The sequence below is a fragment of the Macrobrachium nipponense genome, chromosome 19 (genome assembly GCF_015104395.2).
Source record: "Macrobrachium nipponense isolate FS-2020 chromosome 19, ASM1510439v2, whole genome shotgun sequence".
In the NCBI taxonomy this organism is placed as follows: Eukaryota; Metazoa; Arthropoda; class Malacostraca; order Decapoda; family Palaemonidae; genus Macrobrachium; species Macrobrachium nipponense.
Genome location: NC_061088.1, coordinates 37,902,008 through 37,926,982, shown reverse-complemented (window position 1 = coordinate 37,926,982; position 24,975 = coordinate 37,902,008). Strand labels below are relative to the sequence as shown.

Genomic DNA, 24,975 nt, shown 5'->3' with positions numbered 1-24,975 from the left:
CTTGTTCATAGTTAGCCCTCACACTACTACATGATTTTAAATTGGTTGAATTTTACCTTTACCCTCAGCAAACATTACATTTGTACATACAAATTTTCTTTATTTTATTGAACTGTGTACCTTCGTTATGACTGACTCACAGTTTACCTAGTGACGCAAAGAAAACTTCTTTTACTCTGAGGGAAAAATAAAATGGCATATGCGCATAAGTAGTAGTTAATGTAACTATTTTTAAGCCAACCAGTTATTTCTTTTTTAAGGGCGATGTGTTAAAACTGACTTTAAAATCAAATTACAGTAACTTTAATTTAATCTAAAAGTTAGCTTATACTTACAGCGCATAATTAGGGTCATATTTAGTTTCAGACTCTGGAAGCAAGCATTTATTAGCATCTTTGGAGACCGTGCCAAACTTAAGCAAAACTTCCCCTTGCGCGAGGGGGTCTGGAACCTAACCTCGCATAAGTTCAGGGTATTATTGTAATCCAGAACCACGTCTCCCTGATCGATAGCAGCAAGCATATCACCTTAGTCATCTTCTACAGGAGTAAGAAGACATGTAGCCTTATCATGAAAAATAATCCCAGTCCGCTGCAGGATCCCTTGAAAGGAACGAATGTCATCTACAGATATACATACCCAATCCAAGGATGCCTCAGAACTTACATCGGGATGATGTTCTTGTGCCTCTCCAAGAGGATCTTCTGTCACACTCAGGAAGTTACAATATACAAACATGCAAGAACTACCCATGACAAAAGGATCCACTGCAGTGACATTGTCGGGAACTTTAAGGTTATTGACCTAGCTCCAACCAAGCACCAGATATACAAGTACGACGTCTGCGAATCCAAGAAGCGATGTGCATCGGGAGGGAAAAGCCTAGTATGCATGTCACACAGGAGACTTTCCTCCTCCCAACCGTTGTCACAGCCTCTTCACAACTCCTTGGAATGCTTGGTAGACTGTACCAGTAGATCTTGGGTTGACTTCTGCAAGTCTCCTGCATGTGTTCTACTGTAGCTCAGGGAAACAAGGCAAAGCAGTCCAAGGGTGCAAACAAGAGAACCAACTTTGGGAGGGAGCAATGCCTTGGCCGTGAATGCATACCACAGTTCTCTCTTTTTGAGAACTCCCATAGAAAATAAAGCAGTCAGTTCTAGGGAGCCATCCCTGATTATCTTATCCACACATGAGAGTGCTCCCTGCCAGTCTGACAAAAAGCTCTCTTAAAGGATGTTGTAGTCTTCCATTTTCTTGGCTAAGGCTCTTCTTCTTTCCCACCGTTGTCCCTACATTAAGGGATTGGTTTCCTGGTACACATCGTCCACTACCTTCTATCAAAAGCTTTATCCTTCACCAAACCTCTTCTCTCCATATCTTCCTTCACTTTATCTTGCCACCTAATTCTCTGTCTCCCTCTTGATCTTCTTCCTCTAACAGGTTCCTCTCAAGCCCTCTTCCCTCTCTCCTCGTCATCCATTCTCAATATATGCCCATACCATCTCAATTAAGACTCTCTTATCACTGTAATTTTTACTAAGCCTACCCTTCTTATTTCGTCATTTTCCAATCTCTCAAGCAGTGATATTCCCACAATCTACCTCAGCATTCTCATCTGTTCTCCCACGCTTTACTTCCTCTTTTCTTCTTAAAGCCCATGTTTCTGCTCCATACATTAACACTGGTCTTATCACTGTGTTATATATCTTGACTTTTAGCTTGATTGGCATTTTCTTATCACATACCACTCCAGCTACCTCTCTCCACTTCCCCCCTGAAGCTTTTATCCTACTGTCAACTTCAGCCTCACATCCTTCCTCTTGGCTTAAAGTAGATTCTAAGTATTTAAACTTTTCTGTCTGTTTTATAATTGAGCCTCTTCTTTCTTGTATCTTCCCTACTGCTCAGCAAAACCTCGGTTTTATTCACATTCACCTTTAAGCCACTCCTCTGTAAAGACTCCTGTCACTCTCCAACCCTTCTCTGTAGGTCCTCTTCATTTTCAGCAGTAATCACCAGAACACTGGCATACAACAACTCCCAGAGCTTTTCATTCCTGATCTCTTCACTCAATACATCCATAACCAGCACAAACAAATATGGGCTTAATGCTGACCCCTGGTATAATCCAACACTAACTTCAAAGTTTTCTGTTTCCCCAACTGCTGTTATCACTTTTGTGCTGGTTCTTTTATATATCAACTCGACCAGCCAACCAACTTTTCTGGGACTTTCCTTTTCCCTAAACACCAAAACATTGCCTCTCTTGGGATTCTATTGTATGCTTTCTCTAGGTCTATAAATGCACAATAAAGCTCCTGGTTTCCTTCTAGCCTCTTTTCCTGTAGCTGTCTTACTATGAAGATGGCATCCACTGTTCCTCTTCCTCTCATGAATCCATACTGCTGTTTCCCAATCTTTACAATCTCTCTTAATCTCTCTTCCAGTATTCTTTCTAAAACTTTCAATCCATGACCTGTTAGTTTAATTACCCTGTAATTACCACAATCCATGACATCTCCCCTCTGCTTGTATACACAATATACCATTATACTCTTTTCCCAGTCCCTTGGCATTTCTTCCTGTTCACATAAAGCTTTTAATAAATCCAGCATCAATTTCTCCCCCTCTGTACCTAGTAATTTGATAATTTCAATTTGGAACTCCGATGGACCTGGTGATTCACCATTCTTCATTTTCCTTGATGCTCTCTTCACTTCTGTATCTGTATCACCATCACTGGTCCCTCAACCCTCTGTGCTTCCCCCATCTCCTCTCTCTTTCATTTTCAGTACTTGACGGTTGTTCATAATACTCTCGTCATCTCTAAAAAACTGAAGACCTCAAATACTTTAAAAATGTCTCTAACAAAATGATCAAGTTCTGAGGACTTAAACATGATCTAGGTCGAGTTAAACACTGACCTATCAGTGCAGTTGGCCCTGTATTCGCGTTCTCCAGATTCGCGGACTCATGCATTCGCGGATTTCTCTCTGGACCATATCTACCCACTATTTGTGGGAAATTCACCTATTCGCGGTATTTTTCTGAGATATGTCCACAAATTCCTGGGTTTTTTTTTTATCAATTTCATCATAAGAGGCACTTTGTGATAAAACTATTAAAAAACCAGGTATAACAATTTTTAGTGGGTTTTTCTTGAGCTTTACCTACCAAAATAGGCTGTTTTCAATGTTTTTATAGGGGTTCCAACTATTCGCGGATTCTATTTATTCATGGGGGGTCAGGTACACATCCCCCGCGAATACAGGGGGACCACTGTAGAGTCAATTAGGCTGGAGTAGTCTGCCTGGGAGGAGGCAGAAACTCTCAAGGAAGGAGCTTCCCCAGTTGCATATGACAGATACCTCCTTTGTGACAGGTGAGAGGGAGGGGTGGAAAAAATAGCCATGCCAAGATCCCTCTTTTCTGCTAGCCAACTATCAATACTGGATAAGACTTTCTTTGATGAGGAGGAAAGAACCCTCTTTGGCAGCCTAGAAGATTCTGCAGGCTGTCTCATCTTAAGGGTCGAACCATTGACTTTTTCCATCAGACAAAACAGAGGAAGAAGCTAGGTCCAGAAGATCCTGTCACTGAAGGGGGCTTTAGTAGGAGACCTAAAATATTATCTAAACGGTGTTGGATAGGTTCCAAAGAAGGATCTGTAACCGCAAAGGTGTACAAACCCGCCGAGTCAGACTGAAGAAGCATTGCTCGGTGCCTGGAATGTGAACGCTTAGCTAGTAGAGTCGAGCAGACAGGAAGACAAACAGACATGGACGACATGTGGATACAGGTGAACTCTTGTACACATGTGAACACACTCAGACAATGGACGCTCAGACATCGGGCACTAGCACATTGGACGCTTGGACATTGGGCATCTGGCAACTGGGCGCTCGGACACTGAGCGCTTGGACACTGGGGACTTGGACACTTGGTGCTCGGACACTGGGTCAAATACTGGTGCTCCACCATTGAAGGCTCATCAGAAACACAGTTGGGACTATCCCACAAACTGTAGGAGGGAAGTGGAGAAGTGTACTCAGCAGAGGAAACGTGCCTTTCCAGCAGTCTGGATGCACTCTAAAAGTACAAATTACGCCCCTTATCTGCACTGGAATCCGAGTCACTGGATGACAATGCATGCACATCCATATGGACGCATTTCCAGTGGCTGTCCTCTTGAGTTCCGAGATTTATGGACAACAGTCTCAGTTGAGGGAGCAACTACCTATGGGCAAACCCCACTGATCTCCCTTGGACCTCCTGTTTGCCTCCTCTCAAGAATAGGGGAGTTGGAAAGGGACCTTTGTCTAGGAGCATCGGTGGGATGAGTAGTCACCCTCTCCACAGACACTGCACTTGCACCAACACTACAAAGACTTATTTTGTTCACAAGGACCTTCACAGAACCCCAAATTTGGGCTAAGGTATTTACCAAAAGACCAAATTTCTAGTCTATCCTGGCTTCAAGGCTGGTGATGGTATTGGGTTTGGAAGATTGAGAGCCAGGTAATGGAGTACAGTGCATATCTGGAAAAGTTAGGGGGCTTATAATGGGGGGAAAAAAGCAGTCAAAAGGCATAGAAGGTACAGGTAAATTTGCAACATCCAATTTTGGAGAAGAAACCTGGCTATGTAACCCCTAGCTTTGGCTATAGTGGTCGCCTTTCTCTGCCTGTCTCTGGAGTTTGTCAAGGTGAGGTTGAAAAACTTTAAATTTCCCCTTATCCCAAACTTTACACTTGTCACATTTAGATCAAAAGAACAAATCTGCCCTCTGGAATGACAACACAGTGTGAGAGTAGTATTTATATGAAGTCAGTCTGGTGATGCAGCCTTGCTACAATACCAGATACTAGTCAGAATGGTGTCAGACATAGTTAATTAATGAAGTCCCAATCAGTAATATCAAAGCTAGCTAAGCTAATTGTAATTAGCATGCTACCAAACAGAAGGAATACTTCACTAAAGATGGGGAAAGACACAACCATCTGGTAAAAATTCAAACAAGAGCTGCTCAAACAACCAATAATTAGCCATTGACTGGCATAAACGAATTGAGCTCTTTACCCATGTTGTACCCATTCTTTCCTGAAAGTGCGTGGGGGCTTGTCACCACTAAACAAAAGAGCACTACAGGGATTTTAAAATTTTGATTTGCTGATAGTTAGGAACTAATTGCTATGTAATCATTTGGTGAGTTACTTATATAAAAATATCATTTACTGTACCATGCATATAAAAAACATGAAAATAAATGCATACATAAGTAAGTGTTGACATACTGTATTTCATCACACGTTACTACAATTATCACACATATTATAACAGTACACTAGAGAACATTTGATCAATGTTAATGTTTCATCTCTAATCACCATAAAAATATTCAAAATCCGAATTAATATGTAGGCAACACATTCTTACTCTCCTCCCCAGCTGTTTAATTGCTCTGGTTAAGTCTTGCCCCCAACTCCTCTCTCTCTCTCTCTCTCTCTCTCTCTCTCTCTCTCTCTCTCTCTCTCTCTCTCTCTCTCTCTCTCTCTCTCTCTCTACATATCCTTTAATGAAAAACAATAGTACTAAGTGAATAGTATACAGTACATACTGCTCTACATAAAAAAAAAATAGTGACAATTTTTGAGATAGGTCCATAGAAAAATTAACAAATTGGTGAAAGTTTCCACATAAAATTGAAAGATATGTTCCACAAAAATCCGTGACAAAGTGAAGCATGAAAAAGTGAAGCACATAAACGTGGGTGTCCACTGTATGTTGCAATTATCAGAACTAATGGAAAAACAAAGATCTCACCTGTTTCAGGCCACAGTGCATTACATGCTATTCCTTCATCCCTAAATTCTTCTGCCATTCCTAAGACACACATGGACATACCATATTTAGCCATGGTGTATGCTGCATGGTCCTTAAACCATCGTGGGTTCATGTTGAGAGGAGGGGAAATGTTAAGAATGTGAGGATTAGAACTCCTTAGTAGGTGAGGTATGCATAATTTTGACCTGAAAAAAGAATCTGCACTAGGTTACACAGCTTTGAAAAATTAATAACATACTTCAGCAACTTATTTTCTAATTATGACATGTTAATGCAAACTTAATACACAAAATATAAGGTACAGTATACTACATTTAAACACTGTTGGTTCAAATTGATGAAATATTTTGGCTCCTGTTTAATAAATGTAATCATAGCAATCAAACAAAAACTTCTTTCAGTTTTCTTCTGAAGACTGATAAAGAAACCCATAAAATTACTGTATAACTTGTTTACTTTTAAGTATTTAAATATTTTACTCAACACTTGAGTACTTTCAATCCCTATCTGTTGAGTAAAATAATATGTAATACTTACAAGTAAACAAGTTATACACTGTACTTTTGTTGGTTTCTTTTCAATCATAGCAATGTTACAACTATACAAGATCCATATACGTAGTAGTATATTTACATGTGCATAAACTGTATGTATGTATTGATATATAAGATACTCATAGCAAAAAACAAGCCATTGTCAGGAAAAATCAACAGCTTGTATAAAATACATGTAACCTTTAGAAAATTGAGTCAGTGGAATCTCTTAAAGGAACTGCAGCTACTCACATACTACTACTGCAACTTACAATGATTTCGGGCCAGCACTGTAAGAGTCTGGTTAGACTCATTGGGCTGGTAAATCTTAACTTTATAATAATAATTTACAATACTGGCTGCTTCAAATTATGTCAGTACCATGAATATAAATTTTTCTTCATAGAAATGCATAATAAACGTACCATTGCAATATGTATTAATATACAGTAAAAATAGGAAACAAAATCTTATCACAACTCTGACGGACTCAATGAGAAAAAATAACTAATCTGTATTGGCAAATAAATTATACCTGATACTGAGCTCTGTGGACAAACTTGTGCTTGAAGATGAACATCAACATCCATTAATTTTCTTGAAGCAAAGTACTCAAAACACAGATATACAAATGTCAACAATATCACAATGTTTGAAATTAAATTGTATTTTTCCTAACTATACAAACCTGAGGTCCTTTACATAAGGCATTACTATTCAGCGGCCAGCTGGACCAGTCATAAGATTTACTAACAAGGTAGTTCGGCAGTAACTGCTTCTCCGATGGTCAGGAGTCCCGCCCGACTGGAGGTAAACTTTGCTTTAAGCTCACGAACAGAGTGAGGGGTGGCATGATGTGGGACTATATGTAAAGGACCTCAGGTTTGTATAGTTAGGAAAAATACAATTTACTTTCAAAAATTGTGATTTGTTCTGACACGTTATACAAACCCTCGGTCCTTTACATAAGGAAGACTCACTTATTGGTGGAAGGAATCTGAGTCTTGTGAACAGAATGCTGCTCTTCACCCAACCTGGGTTTCCTCCCTGGTTGTGAGAGCAAAGGGGGGGAACCTAGCCTCTGTCCAACTGATTGGAGTGAGAACAACAGGATCAGTGGCCAGACCTCTGGACCAATTCATAAGAGGGAGGCAAGCGTACCTCTTATGAATAGCAAGCAAGAACTTATATCCTAAGTAAGAAGCCAAATATAAAGTATTGGGTTTGTTTCTTACTGCTGTACGCTTCCCCCCTTGCTGGGGAAGGGATGGATGAATGCCTCTATCCCTAATAAAAGGGATAGAATGAAGCTTGGTTACGTAGCTTACTGCACCGTTGTCCTGTCCAGAATGTGACGACCGCTACCCTCTGCCCACAGGAAGAGGGAAGAAAAGAGAAGGAAGAGGAGTCAGTCCCACTCTCAATCATTCTCCATTCATGCGATATCACAAGAACGAGATGCAACTTGTCCTGTTCAGGAGCTGGGTAAGATACACAACTTGTTGAGCAGCCACCAAGGGTCCCAAGGAAACAGTGTCCAAGGACCTATGGGCAATATCCTGAAGGTAGAAGGAGGTGAAGGTGGTCTGGTTGGACCACACCCCTGCCTTCAGCACCAGTGCAACTGACAAGTTCTTGCGGAATGCAAGGGTAGGACCAATACCTCTAACTTCATGGGCTCTCCGATGAAAGGTACCGGTGTCAAAACTCTTTTTGGAGTCATATGCTTTCCTGATTACCTCACGAAGCCAGAAGGAAACATTGTTCTTGGACAATTCTTTCTTGGTCGCCCCAGTGCTAACGAAGAGGCGTCGACACTCAGGCCTGAGGTGTCAAGTTTTCTTCAGATAGCGCCGTACCACCCTCACAGAACAAAGCAGCATCTCTTCCGTATCATTACCGGCGAAGTCCTCTAGGGAGGGAATCGTGAAGGACTAGAACCTGGCATTAGGGACGAAATCAAGCATAACTGATCCCCATCCCCTCAAGTGTTTAACATCGAAGGAAAGACCATGAAGTTCTTCTACTCTCTTCGCTGATGCCAGGGCTAGCAGAAAGACGGTCTTGAGGGTCAGATCCCTGTCTGATGACTCCCGGAGAGGCTCGTAGGGTCTACGAGTCAAACTCCTTAAGACAAGAGTCACATCCCACCCCAAGGGTCTGAGTTTCCTGGGTGGGCAAGACCTCTCGTAGCTCCTCATTAGGAGAGATATTTCCATGGAGGAGGAAATATCAACTCTTGCAGCTTATGGACTAGGGCGGCTCTGTATCCTTTAACTGCAGAGACAGAGAGTAGCTACTCTCGGCGAAGAAAGATGAGGAAATCTGCTACCTGCTGAAGAGTGGCTCTGAGCGGAGAGAGACCCCGTCTACTACACCAACCACAGAAGACAGACCACTTTCCCTGGTATACTGGTAACCAGTCATCTCTGTTGCTGCTCGGTGAGAAAAGCCTCTCGCTCGCAAGAGATGGTGGATAACCGCCAGCCGTGAAGACACAGGGAAACATGCGGTTGACACAGCAGGTTGTGCCATGGGGGAATCTCTTGCAGTGCCTCCGAGAGAAGAGCCAGCAGGTCCGGATACCAAATGCCACCAGAATCATCCGAACATTGCTGGTGACCAGCACCCTGCTGATCACCTTGCTAATCAGGCAGAATGAGGGAAAGATGTAGACTACGAGGTTGTCCCATGGGTGTTGGAACGCATCCTCTGCAGCTGCCCATGGGTCCGGCACAACTGAGAAGAAAACCTGAAGTCAGGTTTTCTTCTGTGCTGGGTGGCAAACAGATCCACTACTGGACGCCCCCACAGGTCGAACAGCCTTTCTGCCACGTCTGGGTGAAGAGAACATTCTGTCCCAACCACCTGATTCAGGCGGCTGAGCTTGTCTGCCACTACATTCCTCTTGCCTGGAATGTATCTGGCTGACAGCTCTACCAAGTGAGCTATGGCCCACTCATGCACCTGCATCATCAACTGGTGTAACGGAAGGAACACTAGGCCCCCCCCTTGTTGATGCATGCCACTACCATGGTGTTGTCGCTCATCACCACCACTGAGTGTCCCATCAGTCATTCCCAGAATTCTTGGAGTGCAAGAAACGCTGCCTTGAGTTCCAGGAAGTTGATGTGAAGGTGCCTGTCATGATGGTTCCACACTCCTGCAACCAGCAGCTCTTCCAGGTGTGCGCCCCAACCCTCGGTCGATGCATCTGAGAACAGAAGCATCTCCGGAGGGGGAGTGCAAAGGGGTACTCCTATTAAGAGGTTCCTGTTGTTTAGCCACCAGGCCAGGTCCTCCCTTACTTCCTCTGTGAGAGGAACCAGGAAGAACTGTGGATCCAATGCCTGTGACCAACACTCCTTTAGTCTCCATTGAAGAGACCACAGATGAGGGACTAGCTTCTCTAGTGATGACAGGTGACCGATCACAACTTGCCACTGCTGAGCTCACGACAGGAACCGTCAGGCTGCCTCCCTGAACCTGCTGATCTGGGAGTCTGCGGGGAAGACTCGTGCTGCTACCGTATCAATCCGCATGCCCAAGTACTTTATCCTCTGCTTGGGTTCGAGATCTGAGTTCTTGAAATTTACCACGATCCCCAGATCGCAGCAGAAGTCGAGAGTCGATCTCTGTCCTGTAGCAACTGCGAGCGGGAGCTTGCCAGGACCAGCCAATCGTCGAGATACCTCATCAGACATATCCCGACCGAATGGGCCCAAGCCAACAGCAGAGTGAACACTTGCACGAACACCTGTGGGGCGGTTGAGAGACCAAAACAAAGTGCCCTGAATTGGTACACCGTCCCGTCGAGGATAAAGTGGAGGTACTTCCTGGAAGACTGGTGGATGGGTATTTGAAAATAAGCATCCTTCAGGTCCACCGAAAGCAGGAAATCGTTCTCCCTGATGGAATCGAGCACTGAGCGTGCCGTTTCCATCGTGAACTGAGTCTGGCGAATGACATGGTTCAAGGGAGAGAGATCTATCACCGGTCTCCAGCCCCCCTAAGATTTCTCCACCAGGAAAAGTCGGCTGTAGAAAAAAGGTGACTGATCTCACATGATCTCCATAACTCGTTGAACGAGACTGCCCATAAGTCTTTGTAACTGCCTGGTATACTAAGCGGTCGCTGTCCTCAGCACTACACTTTTCCACCGCAGCATCCACCATCTCTCTCGGGAAGAGAGAAGAGGAACCCAGCAACGGTCTGTTACCTAGAACCAACATTACCTCAAGACCAGCCGCCCTGGTTACGCGAGTCAGGACTGCGTCCCTTCTCCTCAAAACCAGGTTGGCCCACAGGTTGACTATCTGATGGGCGAGGTAGGAGATGGCCCTACCTCCAGACTGGCAGAGTCTCCCAAAAGCCGAGTCCTCCTCAGGAACTATAGCTCCCGAGGAGGCTGCGACTCTGGATACTGTGAGGGACCACAGATCCAGCCAGGAGAAGGCCTGGAAAGCTGCCATGACAGTGGATTCCAGGGCCGATACCTCTTGCTGCGAGAACCAGAGGTTCTCCGACCGCAGGTGCTGAAGAGGCACTCCCAGAGTTAGACGAGCTAGCTCCAGATAAACCTGCTTGGTCGGAAACGGGTCTGCTGAAGGCACGTAGAAATGCTGCTGACAAGGCAGAGGAGGGGGAAGCAGCTTGTCCGACCTGCTGGCCCTGAGTGAGGCCTCTTGTCCGGAGACAAGGGCATTCACCTGGTCCAGCACTCCATAGGTCAAGGAAGACCGGGGTAGCACCACCGTTGCTCTGGGTTCTTTCTTAGGACCCCAGAACAATTCTAACCTCGATGGACAATCAGAGGGAGCAACCACCGATCCTTCCCTGAGGTCATTGTGCTGACGAATCAGTGCAATGACCTCTGCAAAGGACCTCTATCTCGGGGGTGATCGCATCCTGAGGCGATGGACCGTCAGATCCATCCAGACTGATCACTTCCCGAGACACTCTTCCTTCAGGAGGAAGAACCTCGCCAGACCCCTCGTGGTCTCCTCCAACCACTTGAGCATACAATCTGTTTGGTCCTACCCTGCCTATCAGCAGTGCCGGTAGGCTGGGAGGACTGCAAGCGATTGCCAACCCACGGTGGCGATCGAGCTTCTGGACCAGCAGTCTCCCTGCGGAGAAACACTGGACCAAGGACGGTAGCGTCGGTCTCGTACGTCAGGGGAGCTGCTACCAGCCGTGCGAGCCGTCCGGTCCTGGTGGGAGTGACGCTCAGGTGACTGGTAGCGTCCGTTAACATGCTGAGAGCAAGCACCGTCCTCACGACGTGCCACGGTCCCAGAAGCAGCTGAGGCTGTTCCTGGTAACAAGGGGGACCTCTTCCCAGCCTCGACACGTGAACGGTCTGGTGGGACCGTCACGTCAACCCTGGGAACCGGATTGCCGGTCTGGCGAGTGTCACTTTAGCGATTCTTACCAACCTTCCGCTCCATGCCTTGGTCCTGACGGCGAGCATACTCAGCCATCTGGATCCTGGCTGCACGATCACCTGGTAGGTGACTGTACACTTGGTGACACTCACAAGCGAGCAAGCGGCCGAGACGGTTCCCAGTCTGGAGGTGGAACCTCTGGAGCCGGAAGTGGAGGTACCAGCGGTGGCTGGTACCTCCACGGTCCCTGTCTTCTTCTTCCATGAGGAAGGAGAGACGGCCCCGTTCCTCCGAGGACCAGCGGAAGACCCACCTTGGAGCGAGACAGACCCTTAGAAGTCTCTGTGCGAGACTTCTTAAGGGGGGCAAGGCCACCTTCTTCTTCCTTGGCTGGGGGGCCTTGAAAGTCAAAGGAGAAGAGGCGGCAGAAGATGACGACGAAGATGAAGACGAAGAAGACAACAACGACACCTTCCTCTTCTTCTTGGACTACTTCTTCACCAACTTCCTCAGGACAGCAGACAGGTCTCCCATCCAGGATGGAGCTGGGGCTGTTGCTGTGGCAACGGGGCCCAACTTCACCTGGCTGGAAGGACCTGCAGGAGCGGCAGCACTTCCACAGGCAGGAACAGGGACAGCAGGTACAGGTGATCTAAGGGCGAGCTCTTTGGGCACTCGAAGTCAGGGGGAGGGGTGAGGACAGCAAAACTAGGTGGAGGCGGTAACAACTCCCTCCGGGACACATACGGCAACAGAGCTTGTACCTCAGCCAAGGGGGTGACCATGGTCACGTGCTGGGTATACACCAGGTGAGGCGGAGCTGCATAACCCGGGGTCGACACAGTCGTAGTCGTCCTCGTCTCCACCCCGTGAGTGACCGGGGCTGCAGCAAGATGATGGATGAGCCCTTGAATACTCGGAGTGCCCAGAAGACTCAGCGATCGCCACACCTGCTGGAGATCCCCACTCGCAGAGGCAGAGACACCCGAGAAAGCAACAGTCAGGTTAAGGAGGGGGGGGGGGGTCATGTTCGCTCAGCGGGGGAAGGATCCCACCCTGAGCGTACAGACGACCCCGAGTACAACTCAAGGTCGGGATGTCACCCTTCCTCCTCTGCACTCGACAGATTGAGTGAAGAAGAGGAGGGAGACACGTCCCCCAAAGGGGAGAGAGCCATACGCGGGAGTTGACGAGGAGGGAGAAAAGAAGATGACGTATCAATCGCCAAAGGTGTTGAGGGGAGCTTCCGACGACACCTTGGCGGCCTTACATGGCTTCTTCCTCTTCTCTTTCAGCTCCCATTACTCCTCCGACCAAGAGACACAAACAACACAAGTTAAATCCTGAGAGCATTCACATTCTTGGCACCTTGTACACAGAGGATGAGAGTCCACATCACTGGACCTGAAGGCCCCACACTTTCGGCCTCCCACTCCAGGACACACTCTCCGGTTGGATGGGGGCGCGAGGGCTTCTCCGATTTGTGGGACTGCATGATTAATCTAGTCGATGCAATACCACAAAATACAAAACAAATAAAGAGTACTTACAGTCCAACATACTAGTATTCTAAGAAAACAGGTTGAAAGGCAAGCTTGAAAACAATCTCACGACAGAGGCGGGCAGAGAGGCGAGCACACGTCTTCACCCGACAGCGGTCGAAAGGAAAGTGGTATGTTTACCTCCAGTCGGGCGGGACTCCCGACCACCAGACAAAGCAGTTATTGCTGAACTACCTTGTTAGTAAATCTTATGACCGGTCCAGCTGGCTGCTGAATAGTAATTCCTTATGTAAGGGATCGAGGATTTGTATAACGTGTCGGAACAAACTACTGTCTAATCACAAATTAAACTATGTCTAGAGTAGTACATCATACTTGCTGTCAAAGCTCTTCAGAGGAATAGTACATCATCTTCATTGACTAACTATTATGAGTTCACAGCTGGAGTCCCAGTGTTTTTCCATAATAAAATTTTATCAACGTACCTGACAAAGATGACATTTTGTCGCAAGGTATTTTACATCCCTACTGTATTCAGTATTATGAAAGTTGCATAATTCTGGTAATTATAAGAGTAACACCGACTTCTTGTAGACATCGCCAGCAAACTCAGAGGAATGTCTTTTGAAGATATAATGAAGTAACTCATGACATCATTAATTTGCCTCCTTCTCTATGGATAATTGGCCATTCGTGAAAAAGTCTCAACCCCTGGCAACAATGAAATACAACCAATACTCCTTGTTTACACTTTGTAGTAGTGGTAGTATTAGTAGTAGTAGTATGTAGGATTTAATTTTATGCCATGAGGTTTTCCACAAGTAATCTAATAAATTACTTTCTATCACTATTTCTCTATTGAAAAATTATATAATTAAAAATCAATTACCAAGTGAAGAAAAAATTGGCATTTGTTGCAACTCCTTTGATATCTTTCATAATAAAACCACATTTTATTTGATATCACAGTAATCATTTATTATATCATTTTGTGTGTGGGTGTGTGTGTACAGTATGTCTATACAGAATAGCAATTAAAAAAACATGTTCCATTGTTATTAGCATTGATATGACAATTTGTCCAAAATTGCATTTTTCCTAACTATACAAACCTGAGGTCCTTTTACAATAGGAAGGTACTAGCGGCAGCTGGATAGGTCGTAAGCTTTCGAACAAGGGGTTCGGTAGTTAACTGCTTGTCCGACAGGCGCTCGCGCGCGACTGGGAGGTAAACAAATCACTTTTGCTTTTGGCCCAAGCAAAAACTGCAGAGTGAGGGGTGGCATGAGGTGGGACTATGTGTAAAAGGACCTCAGGTTTGTATAGTTAGGAAAAATGCAATTTTGGACAAATTGTCATTTGTTCCGACACGGCATACAAACCTTCGGTCCTTTTACAATAGGAAGACTCACTTCTTGGTGGGAGGAATCTGAGTCTTTTGTGAACAGACTGGTGTTCGCCCAACCTTGGAATGCCTCCCTGGTCGTAAGAGTGAGGGAGGGATCCAAGCCTCTGTCCGATTGATCGGGGTGTGCACCGCAGGATCAATGGTCAGACCTCTGGACCAAGTACTAAGAGAGAGGCAAGCGTATCTCTTCGTACCAGCAAACAAGAACAAGTTCCTATTTGCAAGAGGCAACATAAAGTTATGGTTTGTCTCTTGTTGGCATCCACTTCCCCCCCCTTGTAGGAGGAAGTGGTGGATATTCGCTCCCATCCCTAGTGAAAGGGATAGGATGGGGCTCTGTCGAGTAGCTCACCGGCATCTCGTCCTTATCCAGCAAGGTGATGACCGTATCCCTCTACCCACAGGTAGAGGGGGAGAAAAAGATAGGAAGAGAAGCCAGTCACTCTCTCATTCACTTATCTATTCTTACAATCACACCAGGACTCGATGCTGTTCAGCCTGCTAGGGTCTGGGTTAGCTACACAACGTGTTGAGCAGCCACCACGGGTCCCAAGGAAAACGATCCAAGGACCTGTGGGCAATATCCAAAAGGTAGAAGGAGGTGCCAGTGGTCTGGTTGTACCAGACCCCTGCCTTCAGTACCTGCGCCACGGAGAAAGTTCTTGTGTAACTCGAGGAGTGTACTTCTAGGTCATCTTGGTGCTGACGAAGAGTCTTCAACACTCAGCCTGGGATGTCGAGTTTCTTCAGAAAGCGCGGTCGCGCTTTCACAGGACAAAGCAGCATCTCCTTCGCATCGAAGGCGGTGAAGTCCATTAGGGAGGGGATTGTGAAGGACTAACCGATCGTCAGGAACCGAAGGGTTTCAGAGTCTTGTACTTCGCTACGAATTCGGTACGAAATCGAGCGTCACGAATCCCCATCCCCTGGATGCTTGACTTCGCAGGAAAAGTCATGCAATTACCTCAGAGGAAAAGAAGGGAATGGTCGTATGACCTATCCCTCTTCTCGACTTCGGTGATGTCCTGTACCCATACTGGTCTATCCGTCTGCAGCGAAGTTGTTCTTCTCGGTAGTGGATAGGACACCGACACTCAATGGTGGGTGTCGATGGTATGGGTACTGTGACAAGCCGTTAGGACGAAGAAAAGACTGTTATGGAACAACCGAACTAAGTCCACAGCGAAGTTCGTAACAGACTTGGGCGCTCTGACAGCTGCCGACTGACTGCGTTCGGTAGGAGGCAAGTTGTCCAAGCACCCGAGCAAGTCACGTGACCTTCGCCTTCCTTAAAAGGGTTATGCCAAGAGACTAAACAAATAATTTGTTCGTCACCGATGCAGAAGGCAAGGTGATGACTCTCTTAAGGCATGTGCCCAACAGGCGAAAGTCAATTGCCTTCTAGAGACCGAGGTCCCTGATGGCAAGATATCTCATAGTATAGTTGATTCTCGGCTAAGGAGAAACAACACTATGTGTCGTTGAAGACGAAGGTGTACAGAAAATGCAACCTACGTCTTCACAGCTGAACCGAGAGAAGGATTCTCAAGATTCTGAACCTGTGCTACAAAGACTGAGAACGCTAACCGCTATTCATTGCTGTCCGGTGAGGATCGTAGTTGCAATAAAAGCGGAGCGCTTTTCAGTAATGAAGACAGGGAAATACTGCCTGAAGAACTGCTTCTCATGGGCTGAACATTTGGAAGTAGAGCTGTCAGGTCGGAGAGTAGGCGATGTCTTCTGACATATCTGTTAATTCGGGGCGAGCAATGAATAATTGCACACCTACGAATACGAGATATTTTGAAGACAAACTCAGATGTCTGCAAAAATCATTCGCATTATCGCGGTGCGATGCAGCGGGTGACTAGTACAGACTTCTGTTACCGTGCGGTAAACAGAAAGATGAGAGAGTCCAAGAGATATCTCTGTTGAAAATTCTCGCAATGTCGAAGGCGATGAAATCGAGCGTCACAGCAGTAGATGGTCCTTCATTATTGCGAGAATCCCCGTTAATCAGAGACCTAAGTCCATGATTGTTGGGCAGAGATACGGTTCGGTAGTCAATCAAACCAGGGGAGAGAGAGACGTAACCGACAGTGCATCTCCGAGACCTAGCTGATACTGAGCCGCTATCAGGCAGTTCAATACGCAGTAGCTCTCGGTGACTCGTCATCCTGAGTTGCCAGGTAATCCATTATTCCACGAAGGAATGCGTTCGGCTAGAACCATCGAGCATAAAGAATACGCTCGAGCAATTATATTTAACCGAAACGGATTTCGGTAAATACAAAAGCTGATTTGGTGTTGTCATGACAATACCAAGTATCTAAAATCGAAACTAATAACTGCTGGGAGGTTGCAGGCAACCCCGAGTTGCAGTTCAATTAAGATACAATTCGTCTCGGTCACAAACCGTAGAGTTAACTACGGTATGCGCCTACCCCCCGGACAATTCAACTGTTAAAAGAATCATGTCGTGAGGGTAATATACGTAGTATATTTGTAGGTTCTGTACCACGGCCTCCATCCTAAATTCTTTTCCTCTCGAGGAATGAGAATAAGGATTGGAGATCGACCGCCTTCGTTCTCTAGTCAAGAGAGTGAAGGAGAAGTCTTTCCCAAAGGAAAGCTTCAATGGTGAACAGAATACCGAAGACGATAGTTCAAGCCAAACTGGAAGTTCCCGTCCGTTCTTCTCTATTCCAGGTTAATCGCCTACTGTGAGATACTCTTCTTTCAGCAGCAGTCTTCTTCCAAATGCTAGAAATTACAGGAATTCGAGCATAAGCGAGGTTCCCGATTATCGTGTAACAATTATCGGGGATTCTCGCTCACTTTGGACCGTGGTCTCGCCTAAGTGTTTGGAGATCGTAAAAAACTCGAACACTCTGAGTGCGCTAGAAATTCCGTAGAATTCTAAGCACTCTGCGAAACCCCCCACCGAATTCGTCAAACGATATCGGCTGGTGATCCTCCCGATTCCCGTAGAAATCGAGAAAGGGGCAGGATCCCTCCTCAACGACCGGGGCTTACGTCAGGTAGGACCCGAAGGTCCCCCGGTAGCGCAGCCCCTAACGTGGGATCTTACAGAGAAATCTCTGTAGGATCCCTCCCTTTCCCTCGTAGCCGTAAGGAGAGAGGGAATGGGGGAGGAATTGGATACTGGCTCGCCTTCCCAGCGGAACTAGCAGTTGGAGAAGAAAGGAGCAGCCATCGCCTTACGGCGATGGCCTCTCAGAGCCTGGGAAAACGTATCGTCAGGAGAAACGTTTTCCTTTTCCCGAGGAGGGTTACGAACTCATACTGTAGGTAAGGGTCTGCCGCCACTGTAAACGTCGTCTGGGTGGGGCTGATCGACACCTGACAGGAGAGAGCCGATACCGTCCTTCGACTCATTCCAGTCCTCGTCGAGGTCGAAACCTCAGGAGGACCGAAGGGGTATTCAAATACGGTGTCCGAAGACACGTAGAAACGCCTCTGTCGCAGTAGAGGAGGTGAAGTAGCTTGTTCGACTGGCCAGAACTGAGAGAGCCTTCTTGTCCGGAGACGAGAGACTACCTGGTTCAACACAGTCGGCAAGCTCCGATCGCGGCAGACCCACCGTCGATTTGGGTTCCCTCTCGGGCCCCAAAACGACTCGAGCCGAGACGTGGCTCTGCTGGTGGGAGCGGCGATCCTTCCCCGAGGTCGTTGTGCTGACGAATCAGCGCCATAACCTCGGCAAAGTTCCTCTGGATCTCGGAAGTCACAGCATCTTGCAGAGTGGGACCGTTAAGCCCTTCGAACAAGAGCATATTCCGAGAACCTTCCTCCTAAGAAGGGGGAACAGCGACAGCCCTCTCGGTCTTCTCCATCCACTTGCGCATACGTCCTGGCCGGTCCAAGAACCGTGCCTGGCACGTAGGGCGTCGTGGTGGGATCATGAGGGGCGCACCCCTCACGATCACTCCTCAATACCTCGCTCCTCCCGGTGTAACCCGAGGAGGTTTGTTGAAGGTACGGGAGAGGCAGACCTGACGCTCCCTCCTCGCTCGCTGGCAGAACCAGCAGGCTTGGAGGGCTGCAGGCGATCGTCAACTCGCGGTGGCGATCGAGCTGCAGGCCTGGTCGAACCGTCTCGCTGTGGAGAACGGCTGGACTGAGCACAGCGGCCCCGATCTCGAGTGTCAGAAGAGCTGGTGCTGGTTGCCGTACCCGATCGCTCTCTGTGAGAGCGACGGTCAGGCGACCTGCAGGCTCCACTGTCACAGTGAGACCGTGCTTGTCCTCACGGCACGTCACGTCGCTGGTTCCAGCCGTGGCTGGCACCGGCGAACGAGACCTCTTCCCAGCCTCAGCCCCGTGGCCGGATCCCGTGGACTCGTCACGTCCCCGAGTAGCCAGCTGGTCGCCGCGAGAGCGAGAGCTGGTCTGGTGAGAGTCGCGTGAGCGGCTGTCACCAGTCTTCCGCCCCGTGCCGTGAACCTGACGCTGAGCGGACTCAGAGGTCTGGTTCCTGGCTGCACGGTCGCTGGTAGGCGACCGTACACTCGGTACCTCCCGCGAACGAGAGGCCGAGACGGACCCTGATGCAGTGGCAGAACCACTGACACCAGGCGAGGAAGTACCGGGTGTTAGCCGGTACCCCTCTGGTCCCCGTAGTCTTCTTCCTTGCGGAAGAAGAGACGGGCCCCGCTCCCGAAGGAGCAGGAGGACCAGCGGAAGGAACCCTCCCGTCCACACGAGGTGAGACGGGTCCCGAGAAGCTCCCGAGGGAGACTTCTTAGGAGGGAGGAGGCAACCTTCTTCTTCCTCGGCTGTGAAGCCTTAGAAGTCGAAGGGGAAGAGGCGGCAGCCGACGACGATAAGAAGAGATGAAGACGACGACGACGACACCTTCCTCCTCTCTTCTTCGTCAGCTTCCTCAGGACAGACGTAAGATCTGCTATCCAGGGCGGAGCCGGGGCTGCTGTAGCCGAAGCCACAGGGCCCGGACGCACCTGTACAGACAGACCAAAGTCTGGGGTAGTACCAGCCACGAACAGGGACGACGTCAGCAGGTATGGGCATCTCAGGAACAGCAGGCATAGCCAGCACATCATCGGTAGGGACAGCCAGCGCAGCAACGGCAGGGACAGCCAGCGCAGCAACGGCAGGGACAGCCAGCGCAGCAACTGCATGGACAGTCAGCCCAGAATCGGCAGGTACGGCAGGCAGCACCGGAAACACAGGAAGTGGAGCAGCAGCCAGCAACATCCTGGTACCGGCGGCAGGTCCAGGGGCGAGCTCTAGGGCAGCGGAAGTGTGGTCGCGGCAGCGCGGCAACCACGAGCGGCGGCGGCACGCCCCCCTCTCTGTACGGCGAACGGCACTTCACAGCGGCTGTAGGCAAGACTGTTACCACGTGAGGCGAGTACACCAGGTGAGGAGGGACGTCGTCACCTGGAGCGTGGTCACCACTCCATGGGTGACCGCAGTAGGCCCAGACATAGAACCGCAGCCCCTGGACACTAGCACGCCCTGCAAATGGAAGGACGCCCATACCTCACCAAGGTCCACCCTCGTGGCAGTAGCACCTGCGGAAATAACAGTAGTAGCGATTAGTGGGGGGAAGTCCCCTCGCGCGGGGGGGTGAGCCCTCTCCGAACGAGTGGAAGACCCCGAATACAATTGTACATCGGGCACCGAGCGCCCTCCCCCACGCTCGACGGATCGGGCGAGGAGAAGAACGCAGATAACCTCCCCCCCCAAGGGGAAGGGCCATCTGTGGGAGCTGAGCGGGGGGGGGGGGGTGGGGGGGTCTCGTTCCCCACCCCCGCACAGCACCCATGTACCCAACAATAATAATAAGAGCCCGAGAGCAATCGTGCCCTCGGCCCGAATGCAAGGGCATAAGGATCAATTCCCTGACTGAGCGGAACTTGAACCAAATAAAAATTGATGCAATCAATAATAAAAGGAATAAAATGAAAAAGAATCTTGCATTACGATTCACTTCACAATGAATAAGGGCTCGGATCGAGCGCATTTGCGCCCTCGGTACCGAGCGCAAGGGTAAAAGGATCCATTCCCGATTATGAATGGAAACCTTGATCCATAATGAATTGATGCAATCAAAATATATATGAAAATGAAAAAGAATACTGCGCTTGCGATTTCACTTCATACAAATAAAAAGGGGAAGGATCAATTCCCGGGAAATAGCGGAAACATTGATCCAAGTAAACAATGCAATCTCAATAAAATATGAAAATGAAAAAGAACTGCACTTGCAATTTCACTTCATTCAAATAAAAATGGGAAAGGATCAATTTCCGGGTAAGCTCGGAAACTGATCCAAAATGAGTATTGCTACAATCAAAATAATATATATGAAAATGAAAAAGAATACTGTACTTGCGATTCCACTTCCATACAGAATAAGTTTTCGTGCCGAGCGCATTCGCTCGGCAACGAGCATACAGGTCAAAAAAAATATAAATGAAAAGAGCACTTACTTACGATTTTCATCTACACATTTCCAACCAAAAATATACGCTCGGAGCGAGCGCTCTCCCGCCCTCGGCACCGAGCATACACAATACGAGGATCATTTCTGGGAAAATGAATTCCCGCACTTACGCCCTTCAGTCCCGGCACTCGGGTAATCGGAGGGCGTGGTGAAACCAAGATCCTTTAATTCACAATTGAATTCAATGGAAATAAATATGAAATGATTGTACTTACAATTCAGTTTCACTAGATAAATAGAAAAAGAAAAACACAACCATGCGAAAGCAACGACGATGAAGCGGGCAGAGAGCGATGATACACGTCCACACGCCAGCAGGCCGAAAGCAAAAGTGATTTGTTTACCTCCCAGTCGCGCGCCTGTCGGACAAGCAGTTAACTACCGAACCCCTTGTTCGAAAGCTTACGACCTATCCAGCTGCCGCTAGTACCTTCCTATTGTAAAAGGACCGAAGGTTTGTATGCCGTGTCGGAACAATTGGGTATTTTTAGAGGGCCAGAATGGATTGAATTTTTGTCAGTTATTTTATTTGGGAAAAATTGAATTGAGATATGAGCAAATTGACTTACATGCTCGGTTCAGGAATGAATTATACTCGTATCTCAAGGTATTATAACCCACAACATTTTTTTTTTGGCAAAGCAAGTTTTAATGCTGTTTTGCAAGTTATGTTTTACTAAGAAATCAACTACTACTGCTTTATAGAGCAATCATAATTATCTTTCTGCATGTTATGGAAGTCAACAAATGTCGAAAACTTGGTAGCCTTGGATGTCCGGGTGTACTCCTTACCCAAAAAAGGGCACAATTATTCATTTACCTGTTCAAGCTTAAGTAGGGTTTGCCACAGGCCTCCTCACTTCTAAACAATTGTGCAAGTTGAATCACAAAAGCTGTCCTGCAACCATGGGAACTATTACTTATTATAGCTGCCATTCTTGAAGCCTTGACAAGGTACAGATATTCATTCAGAATTTCAGAGTCAGCTGTTTGTCGTCATCACCTTGTGGGAGTAGTCGGGATGTCATATGTTTACACTGCGTATAATTTTGAACCCATGATTAGAGTGGTCCGCCACTGGCTTCGGCTGCTTTATTTTACTCTTATGAATATACTTTTTTCTAATGTAAGTAATAAGGAATGCTGCTGAAAATTAGTTAGGGATGTAAAGCATACTATTCCTAAGTAATATCTTTGTCAAATGCACAGAAAAAAAAGTTATTCTGGAAAAACACCAGGAAAAAGGTTCTGAATCTCATGGTAAACTACTGCATATCACACAAAATGGGGTATACACAGTGGGTTCCCTATGAACAATATACAAGCTCTGAAAGAAACAGGGCACTAACCATGTTTAGATACTCAATATCAATGCAGAAGTGACAGCACAACTTTGACCACAATATCAGAGGCCACTAAATTCATCAAATATACAAAAATTCATCAAATATACAATGTCAGAGATATTACATACAGATATAGAAAAACTAATGAGATGTAAAGTAGGGAGCAGACCGAAGGACCATATACAGCAGCTGTGGAGAGCTGAAATAAGATTTGAATGTCACAGTACCACCCAAGTCAATCACCCAAAGCAACAATGAAACAGGGAACCATTAAATACTCATAAACAACACAAATAAGTAAAAAAACTCCAAATGGACCCTCCAAATTTATCACTTTCATTCCACAGGAAAACAGGCCAGTGGAACAAGCCTGTATGGCCATGAATTGCAAAAGAGGCTTCCAAATACTATGTCTGCATGTGAATAAAAGATAAAACAGAAAGAATAAAATAATAAATATTGGTTATTGGTAAGTTAACAAACATGTATGCAATAATTATGTATGTACCTACAAGATCACCAATGAAAGTCAGAAATCTGCAGCGATGATGTGTGGTACTTTAGTGTAGCATTACATAAGAAAGTTAACTTACAAAAAAGCTAAATAAGTTTATGTTCACCATAATATAAAACAGTTCTGTCTTTTTCATCCCCACCATTAACCCTAAGCTGAGGGGTCGTTGCCTTGGTGCATTTCTACTTTCCAGCTATTTTTATCTCAAGCATTTCCCTCGGCTAAACCCTCACTTTATAACAAGCCATCTAATCCTCTTTCATACCAGGCCATCTATCCTCTGCCTTCTTTGTGACCTACCATTATAAAGGTTCTACCCAAGCCCTCTCCACTCTTTCCTCCTCACTCATCCTTAACACATGCCCAAACCATTTCAATCTTAACTCTCCTATCATATCAGTATCTTCACCACTCCAGTACATACTTCCAATTTCTTAATTTGCAGCCTCTCATACAATGAGATTCACATAATCCACCTCAGCACCCCCATTTCTGTTCACTCCAGCTTCTGTTCTTCTTTCCTTCTTAATGACCATCTTTCTGAACAATATATCGCCACTGGTCTGATTATGGTACGTTAGATCTTTATTTTCTATTTATTTGGCATTCTTTTCTCACACACTGGCCCTGCCATCTGCCTCCTTTTCCCCCAAGCAGCTTGTATCCTGCTTATAAACTCAGCTACACACCCCCTCTACCCATTTTAAATCTAGGGGTTTTAATCTTGTCAAAATAACTTTTCTCCACCCTGCTTGCTTGACACCATAACCTCACTTTTATCAACATTTACCTTCATTCCACCCCATTCAAGAGATTCTTGCCCCTCTCTTGCCCTTCTTTGCACTTCGTCTCCAGTCTCTGTTGTAATCTCCAGATCATCTCCAACAACAATTCCCAATCCTTTCACTCAGTACATCCATAACCAATGCAAACAGAAATGACCTAGGTGCTGATATTCAGTGTAAGCCAACACTAACTTCAAAACATTTTTGTTTTGCCATAAGCTGTTATTATTGTATTGATCTTACACAAGGTAAGTTCCTCTTGTATTTATGTGGTGCATTAAATCATATCTCTTCATGGGAGTCTCCAAAGTTCCGGTTAGAGAGATGGCACTAGCATTGTTAACCACACAGTCTATACCGCCAAATCTCTTCAATGTGGCCTCTACAGCTTTCGCAACAGATGTCTCATCCCTGACGTCAACAATGCAAGGAAGTGCTTGTCCACCAACTGCTTCAACTGGAATTAATGGAAAAAGCATGTTTATAGATATGGTCACTTAATGTAAAATTATATTTACAGATTCTAAGAAAGGGAAATCTATAAAAAATAATAAAATAGGACATTGTTATGATGAAACAAAGTTTTAGATATACTTACCAAATAATTACATAGCTATGAGCCTCTTACCTCCGGCAGTCTAAAATTTATATTTTTAGAATAAAATTATTTTTTATTTACACTTGCCAAGTAATTAGATAGCTAAGAACTTCTAATTAATTGCAGCTAAAATTTGAAAATTGCGGTAGCTATTCTTTTGTTTTGATATCCCTGCCCACTACCAGGGGAATAGGTAAATGACGTAGCAAACAAGCACAATTTATTTCTGCCCTATCATCCATGAGAGGGGGAGAAGGGTGAGCTCCCATTCTGTAATTACTTGGTAACTGTAAATAAAATCTCATTTTGTTATAAAAAATATAAATTTTATATAAGTAACTTACCAAGTAATTACATAGCTGATTCCCACATTGCTAGGAGATGGGATTCATAAATGAAAATCTAATGCAATTTATAAATGGTAATGACATGTGAATAGAAAAAATTTACTACCATTAACATAATGCTTGTTGTTTACTTACCTGTTAAGAGAGCTATAGAAGTAAATACTGCCTAAATCACAGCTCATCTCAACTAGTAGAGGTGTGGTGTTAGACCACGG

At 46.2% G+C, this 24,975-nt stretch overlaps 1 protein-coding gene across 3 annotated transcripts in view; it reads right to left on the bottom strand.

Annotated features, from left to right (window-relative positions):
- The window catches only part of LOC135216313 (hydroxysteroid dehydrogenase-like protein 2), a 122,993-nt gene that overhangs the window by 22,899 nt on the left and 75,119 nt on the right, over window positions 1-24,975 (bottom strand). For all 3 annotated transcript variants that reach the window (XM_064251504.1, XM_064251487.1, XM_064251494.1), the window contains exons 3-4: window positions 24,059-24,272; window positions 5,827-6,032 (exon numbers count right to left, since the gene is read on the bottom strand). In XM_064251504.1, the coding sequence (XP_064107574.1) occupies window positions 5,827-6,032; window positions 24,059-24,272 (420 nt within the window). The remainder of the gene's footprint in view (window positions 1-5,826; window positions 6,033-24,058; window positions 24,273-24,975) is intronic.